At 40.6% G+C, this 12664-nt stretch overlaps 1 protein-coding gene across 2 annotated transcripts in view; it reads left to right on the forward strand.

Annotated features, from left to right (window-relative positions):
• The window catches only part of cblb (Cbl proto-oncogene B, E3 ubiquitin protein ligase), a 140108-nt gene that overhangs the window by 97290 nt on the left and 30154 nt on the right, over positions 1 to 12664 (forward strand). For both annotated transcript variants that reach the window (XM_032533569.1, XM_032533571.1), the window contains exons 5-6: positions 1516 to 1672; positions 9509 to 9630. In XM_032533569.1, coding sequence (XP_032389460.1) covers positions 1516 to 1672; positions 9509 to 9630 — 279 coding nt within the window. The remainder of the gene's footprint in view (positions 1 to 1515; positions 1673 to 9508; positions 9631 to 12664) is intronic.

The raw sequence follows: 12664 nt of genomic DNA on the forward strand, positions 1-12664 counted from the left end.
CTGCGTCCTTGAAAAAGATATCCCAGTCTGTGCAGAGGAAGCATCCCTTCAGCTCCTCCATTTTGTCACTGGACCATACCTTCACGGACTGGGTTACTGGTTTGCTGGACTTAAAAACTGAGCGAGATGTGGGGAGGAGCTGGATAACATTGTGGTCAAAGTTCTTCAGGGGGGGTCTGGCTCTGATGAGACTGTAGGTCTGTAGATGAGACAAGGATGGCGGCAGTGTGGTTGGGTAAGGGATGGGCGGAGGCAATTGATGTTTTGTAGGTGGAAGTAGGCAGACCGGGTAATGTTGTTGATATAGGGTTGAAAGGATAGTGTTCTTTCCAGGATGACACCCAGACTCTTAACCTTGGGGCAGGGTGAGACGGAGCTGCCAGCCAGTGAGAGAAAAACTGTCGGATTTGGTGCCAATGAGGAGAACCTCGGTTTTATTACTGTTTAATTTGAGGAAGTGTTGGGGTAAGCCAGGCTCTTATTTCAGAGTTGCAATCTGTAAGGGAGGTGGGCGGGAGAGTGGACGAGAGTTTGGTGGAGAGGTAGAGCTGGGTGTCATCGGCATAACAATAAAAGTGATTGTTAAATTTGCGGACGATATTGTTGAGGGGAAGCAGGTAAATTATGAAGAGTAGGGGACCCACAATGGAGCCCTAGGGCACACCTGAAGTGACGGAGGAAGGAATGGATTTACAAGACTTAAGGTGAATGAACTGGGTGCAGCCAGAAAGGAAAGATTTGAACCAGTCTAACGGAGTGTGGGTAATGCCAATGGAAGATAGCCTATTGAGGAGGGCGGTGTGACAGATGGTATTTAATAGCAGCAGCCTAATATGGATTTACGGCTGGTAGAGAGGAGAGGATGGTTTGTTTACTCCAGGAGCTAAGTTTACAAGTATTTGCCAAATTTCAAAATTGGTGACAGACTACATGCAGACTGCTTTCATTTCATGTTTAAAGCTTGTTTGTAAAAAAAAAAAATTAAAAATACAGTTTGCAGAGTAGCTTGTTAAATAAAACAGCAGTGTTGGAAGAGAGACTGCATGTAGACAGAGCAGATTCAAATATTGCTTTTTACATGTTTATGCTTGTTGAACAGGTAACCAACGTAAAGTTAGTTCATCTGCACCAGGGGCCATTGATAATCCTCTTCCTCATTCGCAATTAAGTACACAATTGTCGCCCTTCCAAAATGCAAAGCTTGCATCCAAGTAAATTATGCATGAACCTGCATGGCATTTTATCTGGTTTATCATGACCATAGTCCAATTTGACTTAAGTCCTCTTAGAGTTGCAAATACAGGGGTCTGGGTTTAGCCATTAGAGCTGTATGAGTTGAACAAAAGTTCTATGAATCAATGAATCAATTCTTGTCACGCATTGTTTGTTGTACAGAAACATTTCTTTTGGATTTGTCAAATGTACATTTAAATCAATAAACATGTCTCGTTTGACCGTTTGTCCAGCAAGTTACTGTTTCTTTGCTTTTATGATTGTTTTGTTTCTCTCTTGCAGGACAGTAGTGCCATGGAAAGTCTTCCGACAGTGCCTTCATGAAGTGCATCCCATCAGCTCGGGCCTAGAGGCCATGGCCCTCAAATCCACCATCGACCTCACCTGCAACGACTACATTTCTGTGTTTGAGTTCGACATTTTCACACGCCTCTTCCAGGTTGGTCAAAATAAAACTAAGGTTTAAACAAATGCATCAAATGGTTTTGATACACATGGCACATAGCACTTTATTATTGGTCCATACTGTATTCAGATACAACAAGTTTAGATATTTCCCTCTGGAGGCAAAACCCTGTTCATTATTATAAGAGTGACTCAGTGTCGCATGAAGCCATCATAGAGCCAAAACCACTTATAAAATTACCTGGAGTATCGGCGCTGTTTCCATACTGTGCTACCAAAGAACAAAGTGTACAGAGACTGATAGAATCAAAGACTTTTAGGGGTTGAGACCAAGTCAAGACCAAGACCAGATCAGTGCAAGTCCAAGACTGGACTACATCCAATCACAGTAAAGATGTTAACACATAAATCAGACAGTACACAGGCAATTTAGTGATATCCCTGTCATTCCGTCATCAAGCCATGATTTTTGACTGCCCGAAAAATCCTTGGGCCTCATTTATAAAATTCTGCCTGGATTATATTCTGAAAGATTTTGTGCATCAAAAAGTCAGAATCTTTTTACGCAAAAACAACATTATGATTTATAACACCATGCGGCGCACACCTGTGCTCCCAAGGCCCTCCCATATTTGTCCTAATAAGGTCCATATTAATAAATCAGAAAATTTCCAGCTTTGTAAAAGAACTACCTTGATCACCTCAATCATGAACCGGAAAAATGTGGGAAAAAAACACAATTCAGTCATTGTGAGATTGAGGTGCTCTTGCTAAATCTTTGAGCAATGCCAAATCTGCCATGCTGTTGATTGGTTGCGATACACAGGCCATTGGGAACTGTAGGGCTATTTATTTATTGTTGCAATAGGTTAATTAAGTCCAATAAACCGGTAGTGGATTGGAGTCATATTGGCTTCATTAGGGTAATTAAATGGTGCAGGTGTTTTGGATGCAGGCTGTGCGCTCTGCATCCAGAGTACTTTATCTATGTGATATTTTGAGTTACCATTCCAGTCTACAAAGCCTTGGGAGCATTACCCATCACACGCATAGTCAAAAGGTTGCGGAAAACTGGGCATATTTTTACACATGGAAATTCTTTTAAAATCCTGACTTTTGCGAGGAATGTTGCAACCGCAAATTTCACTCTGCTTCACGCAACTTTTTCTTGCATAACAGGTTTTATAAATGAGGCCCCTGGACACAAAAGTGTTTAAAAAAAAGTTTTCCACACGTTTTCAACAAGTATATACTTACATGTACAAAAGGTTTAGAAATAAATCACTTATTTTGCTAAACCGGGACTTAATGTTTTGATTAACTTTCTGTAATAAAACATCTAAAAGCAAAAATCCTACGTAAAATACGTTACAGCGTACATTGGTGTTAAAACGTATCTAGGTTGGCAGGACGGTCTAAAATGTTTTGCACGGTCTTTCATTGTACGTTTTGTAAGTGTGAGATGTTTGAGTAACACGTCTCATCTTCATATCAGTAACAAGGAAATTAATTTGAAGATGTATGTGTGTTACGTCAACCTGTTCTCATTCCAGCTTGGTCAGTGGCTCTCAGAGTCACATACTGATGCAAAGTCTGGCACGTGGGACTGATGGGATTGGTTGAAGTGGAGAGAAACTCTGGTTTTTGGTCAAATTTGCGGAAAAGTTGCGGTGTTTGGTTAAAATTGTGAGTTGCACCAAATTCAAGGTGATTGGTTGAATTTGTAACGCAAAATCCTGGAGGGACTGTGTAATGGATAACCCCATCCGTAAACAAATATATTTTACTGTGCAATTGTGTTAAACAATGAACCCATGATGGCACTTCACAATGTCATCAAAAGTTTGTTTACATCCATTGTTTTGATTGAGAGATCCCTAACGGCAGAAAATTAGATATTGTAATTTTTTAAACTGAAATAAACCATTTCTAATGCATATGGATGTTGAATGGATTCTTGAAACTGTAGATTGATTCAGAGCAAAATTAACTGAATAATCTAGATATCATGTCTCTCTGCAGAGGTTGCCAAGTTGGAAACTCCTCTATCCAACAAATTAGTGAAGATAAGAAGAAAACAAAAATGTATCAATCTAAAAGAGGAGGTTTAAGTAGATCAGGGATCTTTGATGTTTTTTTTACGCCAGTGATAGGTGGAATATTTAAGCATACATGTTTTCAAATGCATCTATTCTAAGGATCTTCCAGAGAATGGTCAGTTTGAAAGTGACACTAGTTTGCAGAAATGTAATTGAATGTGTAAATCTATTAGAAGTGTCTTACAAATAATGAGTAGTTTAAAGATAACCCTATCCCACGGAAATAGCTAGATTGATATATGTGAGGACAAGAAGAAAAGTATAAAGGAGGAGTAATTCTGATGTTAATAGAGACACTCCACAGTTATTTTCCTTGTTCAGTATTGAATAAAGCTGAATTTAATCTAAAGAAGTTGTCTGGGATCATCCTGTGTGAAGTCTCCACCATCATTTCCCGTTATCCCAATCATTACAGCCAGGGACCCCTTAGCTGAAAGAGAGACCGAGTAGAAACCCCCTACTGCAAATTTATATTATATACAATAAAGTTGCATATTAAACTGGGAACTGGGAAGGCACAGTTATATTTTAAGCTTAACTATGTATACCTTAGTCGCTACCTACTATAGATTTGTTTTTCAGATTTGTTTTTCAGAAATAGGCCAATTATGTTAGCTTTATATTAATGTATATTTCAGACATATTTTATTCAAAATAAACTATAAAAACTTTCAAAAAGACATTTTTTTACACATAATTTGGTGGCCCCCCTGCACTAACTCTGAAGGGTTACAGACCCCCTTTTGAAGATCTCTGAAGTAGTGCTTTGAATGTATAAGGCAGCAGTGCCTGTTTGTACTGAGCTAACTGAGACCATATTTACAAGCACAATGAAGTTTCTCAGACGTTTCTTGTTGAGAGGTAATGGTGAGGGGTGGGGGTGGAGGATTTTATCAGAATACAGCATAGAAAATCTGCTTTGAAATATAGGAAATATGGGATAGGATAGAACAGCACAATGTAATTCTGCTAAATATAACACATCACATTCATTATTAATTTCACTTGTTTTTGTTTTAAACAAATTGGATATCCGAATACAATACACATTTTCTATGAGCTTAGTCACATTTAAAAAAACAAAACAATTCCTGTGCTGGTTCCATGGTATCATGAATTTGGATATGGTCATGTGACGAGGGCTGGGAAGATTGGCATAACAGGCAGCCAAGTAACTTGGATCCAATGGAAACTACACATTGGGCACCAGTTGGGCCAATCATATTTGAGGGAGGGCCGTTGCCATCCTTTTAGCCCCGCCCCAGAAGACACATGACTATATAAAATACTGTTCTATTTTCTTCTTTCCCAGGACTGTCAAGAAAAACTGACCAAAAAATAATAAAAGGCTTTGACTCCAAGCCACTTGGCTTTTTGCACCACTGCTTGGCTTTTTGCACCACTGCTTTAGCTTACCAATAGTCTTGCTTTGCCAAACAATCCACCCGCTGCTGAGCGGAGAAGGGCCTAGCAAGTCCAAATAGTATTCTGGGATGGGAGAAAAACGTAGTCTGGTTTATTGGCATTTCTTTAAAACAGAGTTTAGAATGCCAACACAAAGAAAGAGGCACTGGAGCAATCCCGGAAGTGGAACATTAAGGATATACACTATTTTACCAATGACCACATATCAAAATGCACAACAGTGTGACACAGCAGCAAACACAAGATCAAAACCTTATGAATGGGTTGTTGTACACTATGTTAACCGTATATATGCAAAATATTTGTTCTCTTTGGTGTTTTGGTTCTATTTTTGTGCTTGTTTGAGGTTTTTCTGTGTGTGGCTTGAGCTCCCTTGACAGATTACTGGCCCATGTGGCTTCAAGATGGTGTGTGGGCGTTGAGGCTATAGAGCGATGCGTTATTTTGCCAGAACCTTTGTACTTTGCATGCTTACTCTAAACATGAAAAATTATATTTTGAATGCTTAAAGGGGACAGGGCAGGGATCAGAGGGCTCACAAAAAGTGGTGAAGAAAGCAGGTAAATGTGCCTACAACTAAAATTGACGACAATTCATTGGTATGATACACTGCAATCCTCCCAGGACAAATCAGGTTGAAACGTTGTAGGGTAGGGTAGGGTCAAGTCAAAACACAGATTTGGGATCTCCTGCCAACAGGCCAGTAATCCCTGTATCCATTAGCTTTCTGTCTTTTGCCAAACCAGCTACTACAGCAGATCATTGTCTCTGGGGAGCTCCAACTAGCAGACAGGATGGAGGTGAATGTTGTGGTCACTGGCAGACCCACTGAAACCTGACACAACACAATGGGCCACAGCTTTATGCTCTTTATTCAGGGATCTGATGTAAACATTTTATCTATCAATGTTCTTTTTTTCTTTACTTTATGTTTTTTTTATGTTTATGTTTTTGTTGTGGCAGCAATCCACTTAACTTAGCTCCATATATACAGTAAATGTATTAAAAAGAAAAAAAAATATACGGTATATACAGTATGAATAAGTTCTTACATAGCAAACAATTAACTCACAAGGCTAATCAGTCCGCTGTCGGAATCTTCTAATTTTTTCCCATAATGGAGGTTTGTCCCCGGAGAGCATTAAACATGCCATGGCCAATGCTGAGTGACACGAAAGAACAATTAAACCTTAACTGCCTGATTTAACCAAATTCCTAAAGCCCCTTCTTCTCTCGCCAATTTCTGACAAAACTACGGTGTAGCCTAGTTTATTCACTCCAAACCAAGTAATAGTAACGTGCCTAATTCATATCTGTTTTTTTGCGACATTACAAAAGTTAGATAAAAATTTGCTTGACAAATGAATGGAAATACGGGCATTGTCATAAACTATAAAAAAATAAAATACAATGCGTGGATGTAACCGATTATTATTATTATTATTATTATTGCATTAGAGGCACATGAGGTCCAAGTACTAGTTCTTTTGCAGGGGGGTTATGGGTTCAGGGTTCAGCAGCCTTTCCACGGCTCAACGGGAAAAGCTGTTTCTCAGCCTGTTGGTCCATATGTGTATTGTTATGAGCCTGCCTGAAGGAAGGGTTGTAAACTGAGTGTTCCAGCTCCGATCAACAGTGATGGAAACATGACACCTGGGTGGACATGCTAATTTCCACCCCTTTTAAACACAATGCTATGATAAGCAATGCTATGACATTGTTCTGACAATATGTGTATACACCTGGTCCATTGTTTGTTTTTAATGTCAACATTGTTTAAAATTTTGGTAAAACAGTCTTTAAGGAGGACGATTTTTACCTGAATCTAGATGTCTCAGAATACTGTTGATAGGAAAAACAAATACCAAAATTGGTGCTAGCAAACTGGATTTTCTGCAGCTAATGGCCAGAGCTCCAAATTAGCTTAAATGCCAGTTGTGGGGGCATGTTCTAAGTGCCTTTGTGCCTCTTAAAAGACACAAAATGCAATTAAAATTTCTGTGCAACATGAACAGGGCCCTTACGTGACACCAATTTGCGTTTTCTCTCAGACATTGTTAAGAAACAGTTTAAATTCAATGTTTGTACTGTCATCTACATTGTCTTGATCCTGCTGGTAGCTAGCTTGGCCTGCTAGCAGCACAGCGGCGTCTGGGATGAAGAAGTTCAGCCAGGTTTCGGTGATAATCATCACGCAGCAGTGCTGCGTGTAGTTAGTTGCTATGCTGAATTCCAGCTAATCCTTTTTGTGTGCGATTGATCTGGCATTGGTGAGGCTTGGCAGTGGGGGTGGGGGTGGTAATTTCCTTAGCCAGGTGTGCAGGCCCCACCGGCATCTTCACTTCTACTTTCTCTCCTGTCGTCGACTCTGTCGCCTGCCGCTGCCGACAACAATCTACAGAGCGCCTGGTGGTCTGGCTGTGTCCTACAGAAGGCCAGGTCATGCCTTTGCAACAAAAACTTGAAGTTTATTTCCCCCTCAAAAATAGGTAAATTAGCACTGTAGTGGTTATGACCATATCAGTCACTATGTAACTACATGGCAACGGTCCAGATGATGCCTGTGGCTTGCACAATAATAGCATTTCTGAAGGCTATCTCTACTCTCGCGCTGAAGACCTGTGGGAATTCAGTTGTTGCAGGACGCTGCGCGGCAGCTAGCAGGCCAAGCTAGCTACAGGCAGGATCAAGACAAGGTAGATGAGCGTACAAACTTTGAAATTAAATGTTTTTTTCACAATTTCTGAGTTGAAAATTCATCTTGTTGTCACTTAGGGGGCCCTGTTCATGTTGCAGAGAAATTTCAATTTTTGTGTCTTTTGAGGCACAAAGGCACTCTTTAGAACATGCCACCACAACTGGCGTTTTAGCTAACTGGAAGCTCTGGCTATTAGCTGTAGCAACCCCGGTTTTCTAGCACCGATTTTGGTCGTTTTTGTTTCCCTATCACCAGTACTTGGAGACATTTAGCAATCAAGATTTGGGTAACAATTGGCCGGAATGATCCTTTAAGATCTGAATCGATGACGTCTCCTGCTACTATAAAAAAACTCTCTGAGGGGCGCATGGGCAGCTCACCTGATAGAGCATGCGCCCCCATGTACAGAAGTTCAGTCCTTGCTGCAGTGGCTGCGGATTCAAATCCGACCTGTGGCCCTTTGCTGCATGTCATTCCACCTCTCTCTCTCTCTCCTTTTGTGTCTAAGCTTTCCTATCAAATAAAGGCATAAAATGGCAAAAAAAATAGTAGTGTCCGTGCACAGTAGTGTCCGTGCACCAGCTGTTGTTAAACCAGTCAGGTGTGAGGTCTGCAAGGTTGACGTTGTGGCCTGCTAGCTCCACTGCTAAGTTGATAAGATGTTTTAGTGCAGTTAGGTCTCTGTGATCACCATAATGCGGTGTGGTGGTTGGTAATCTATGTCTCATGTTGTCAAGCTTGTTGACGACAGAGTGGGCATTGGGCACAGGGAGATGGTGGGTACAGGAGGTTGTTGCGGGGCCACTCTTAACCTAGCCTGGATCTTGGCTCACTTTTGCTTCCTGTCACTGTCTGTGCCTTCTCTCTGCCGAGCTCTGTGCACCACTGACAACTGACAGAGAAAAGGTGACAGGCTGCCATTCATTTTCAGTGGGAGTGGCCATTTGCCAGCAACAAGCTTGCTGCTGCCACGAGCAGCGGCGCCAAAATAGACAAGTCTATTTCATGCAAATGCTGAGCAATGCGACAAAGTGACTGCCAATCGAAAGGAAAGCAGCCTGAGGGCAGCGTGACTTATATATGTTGGTTGCTAGAGTTGAAGAAAATCATTCAAGGTGGTAGTAACGCTTCAGGACATCGTATCTCTGTAGATATCTCTATATGTTTGGCATTTTATCTCATATATTTTGTTACCCCTAGTAAGAACCTTTTAAATCCAAAAACATTGTTCTTTTGACTTGATAATACTTCTGAAGTGACGACTTGTAAGACCTCTTGCCTATACTAGGCAATAGCATGCTACTATCAATACAGAAGTTTCACCGTGACAACCAGGAGTTGGCAAGGCAAGCCCAGGAATGCCCATCAAGCGAGTGTGAGTCGCTGTCCTTTGTAGATTATGTGACTGTAGGGTAACTCCTATTTGTTGCTGGCTAGATATCAGAAACCTTGGCCTCTGCATTCTCTCTCAGTTAGTTTGTATGTATTATGTAATTCAGATTTAGCAAAATCGACATACTAAAACATTACTATTTGCTACTCTTTTGTTGCAGAAGCACTGACTCAATGTTGACTTAATAAAAAAATTAGGAAAAAGATAATGTATTGTAATCCGTTTAGTTAAACTATATTGGATGGTCTCTTTCAGCCATGGGGATCAATTCTGAGGAACTGGAATTTCCTGGCAGTGACACACCCCGGCTACATGGCCTTCCTTACCTATGATGAAGTCAAGGCCCGCCTGCACAAGTACATGAACAAGCCTGGCAGGTATGGTAACTTTGTGTGTATTTGAAGTGCCTACATTTTTTGTTTAAAGTATTTCTTCACCTTAACATATTAATGACTAATTGAGCAACAGTAGCAGTCATGTTGCATGCACTGGTGGTCAGTGTGTTGACTTTATGTTCAGTGTCCCACTGTCTGGCTACTTGCATGTGTGCCCCAACAGCTTAGATCATAAAACGTATGTAGGTAACAATTGCCATTTGACAATTAAGACATTTGTCAAGACAATACATTTTTTTTATTTTTATTACCAGTTATGTGCAAACATGTATTTTGTTGAGCACAGAATGGGTAGTAATGTAGTGTAATGTAATCTTCTTGCAAAATATAGCTCTCTGTGCTCAAAACAATTTCACGCTCAGGAAGGAGACACATATATAACGCCATAACATCCCTGCACGACTAAACCTATGCAATAAGAAGCTTTTCTTTTTACATGTGTCTTATTCGGTTGCATATCTTCATACAAAAAGAAGCTTTACACACATCAGAGCTGAATTTTTCATGACTGCAGTGTTATACATTTTAAGTAGTCCTGATTTGGGTGTTAACATGGCTCATTTACATTTAAAAGGATTGTAAATCTGTTTTTTCAAATTAAATGTAGCACACCATAGTCAACTTTATAAAGTACTATTTGATCAACACTGGATCAAACACACAGCTGTGTGGGGGAGGGAAGTTATATAGCAGGAGCCACTACATGTTACCACTTCAACTCAATTCAATTCAATTCAATTCAATTCAATTCAATTCAATTTTATTTATAGTATCAATTCATAACAAGAGTTATCTCAAGACACTTTACACATTCTATAGAGTAGGTCTAGACCACACTCCAGAATTTACAAGGACCCAACAGTTCTAGTAGTTTCCTCCAGAGCAAGCAACAGTGCGACAGTGGCGAGGAAAAACTTCCTTTTAGGCAGAAACCTCGGACAGACCCAGGCTCTTGGTAGGCGGTGTCTGACGGGCCGGTTGGGGTTCGTGGAAATAACAAAAATAGAAAAAATAGTAGTTTGTAGCAGTTCGTTGTAGTAGTTCATGGCATAGCAGGGCACTGTGGGCATTACAAGGCACAGCAGGATGTAGCTGGGCACCGCAGAGTGTGGCAGATGAACATGGCACCGCAGAACGTAGCGGGACCATGGCGACAGCTTCTACCATGATTTTGGAGCATCCCTGATCCGAGGGAACATGCTGGGGAAAAAAGACCATTAAGACTCCGGGAATGACTCCCCAGACTAGGTTTAACACCATTTCTGGGACATGGATCACATAAATGAAAGATAGGAAGATAGAGGAGAGAGGAACTCAGTGTGTCAAAGGAAGTCCCCAGCTGTCTAAAACTATTACAGCAAAACCAAGAGAGACAGGGTTAGAGAGGAGCCTGGTCGGCTAGAACTCTCCCCACCGGATCGGGCTGTATGCCAAGTCTCCCTTTAGTTTTATTATATGCTTGATTATATGATAGATAAATCTGACAACTATGACGAGAAGCGGTGGGGCCGGTTAGGCGGACGCTGCGACTCCTCACTCCCTAACAATACAATTCTTTCCTAACAATAGCTTTATCAAAGAGGAAAGTCTAAGCCTGCTCTTAAATATGACGGTTGCTGCCTCCCGAACCCCAACTGGAACCTGGTTCCACAGTAGAGGAGCCTGATAACTGAACGCTCGGCTCCCTTTCTACTTTTAGAACTCGAGGAACACACGTAACCCTGCACTCTGGGAGCGTAGTGCTCTTGTAGGGTGTTAAGGTACTATGAGCTCTTTAAGATAAGATGGTGCCTGACCATGAAGAGCTTTGTAGGTGAGAAGAGGAACTCACTAAAACAAAAAACATACTCACACACACCACCCCGCACACCACACACACACACACACACACACACACACACACATTTTCCCACGTTTCTTTTGAGTCAAAGCCCAGTTGATTTAGCTTGGGGACTTTGTTGCTGTTGAAGGTGGGATCATACTGTGGTCAAGGCTGGCTCTAGACCAGTAGTCATATTGAACTGCATTCATAATAGCTCCTCTTTGTCTTTCTTTCACATCTTTTTCAAATTCAGATTGTTGTTGTTCTGAGCTGCTTTCTTTGTAAGGAAACTCTAAAAGTTTGAAAGAGGCAGCAGAAGCACCATTGTTGGTTGCAGTGTGGTTTTAAATACAAGTCAAAGGTAGAAAGTTCATATTTCACCATCAAATACAGTGTTTTGGTTATTAGCTAATTTTTCATTTGTTGAAGCGGATAAGTTGTAATGATCTCATTTGTTCTACCCTCAGGTGTAACTGACATCAGGTCTTGCAATTGAGAATTTGATTGAATTGTACATCAAAATTCCTTTTTTATCATTTTTTCTGTCATTTTCTATATCATTTTTTTAATATGACCGCATGGTGAACCTATGAATCTAACTTGGATTTAAACCACTATGGCTTTGTGTTGTTACAAACTGACAGCAGAGCGCATCTGAAACCTGAAGCTATACTGTCAATCATGACGTTTCACCCCATTTGTGTTGCATCAAATAAATAATAAAAACCAAACATATCTGAAGAATAAACACTTAACAAAAATCAGCGTGATAGGAACTACCTAAAATTACAGAACCCATATTTTGTAAAAAATGTATTTGATGTGTACTTTTATAGATTTTTGATCCAAGGACAAGCCCTAACTAAAAGCTCTATCAAAGAGGGCAGTTTGAAGCTTACTCTTGTGAAGATGGTGCCTCCCAAATCAAAACCGGGAGCTGGTTCCAGAGGAAAGGAGCTTGGTAGCTGAAGGCTTTGGCTACCATTCTATTCTTTTGAAGATTCTAGGAACCACAAGTAACTGCATTCTGGAAGCAGTGCTCTAATGGGGCAGTAGAGCTCTCTCTATGAGCTCTTTAAGATATGATTTGTTGGTCAGGAGAAGGATTTTAAATTAAATTCTGGATTTTATCGATTTATGTATGTATGTATGTATGTCTGTATGTCTGTATGTCTGTATGTATTGTCCTCTCTG

The sequence above is a fragment of the Etheostoma spectabile genome, chromosome 13 (assembly GCF_008692095.1).
Source record: "Etheostoma spectabile isolate EspeVRDwgs_2016 chromosome 13, UIUC_Espe_1.0, whole genome shotgun sequence".
Classification (NCBI taxonomy): Eukaryota; Metazoa; Chordata; class Actinopteri; order Perciformes; family Percidae; genus Etheostoma; species Etheostoma spectabile.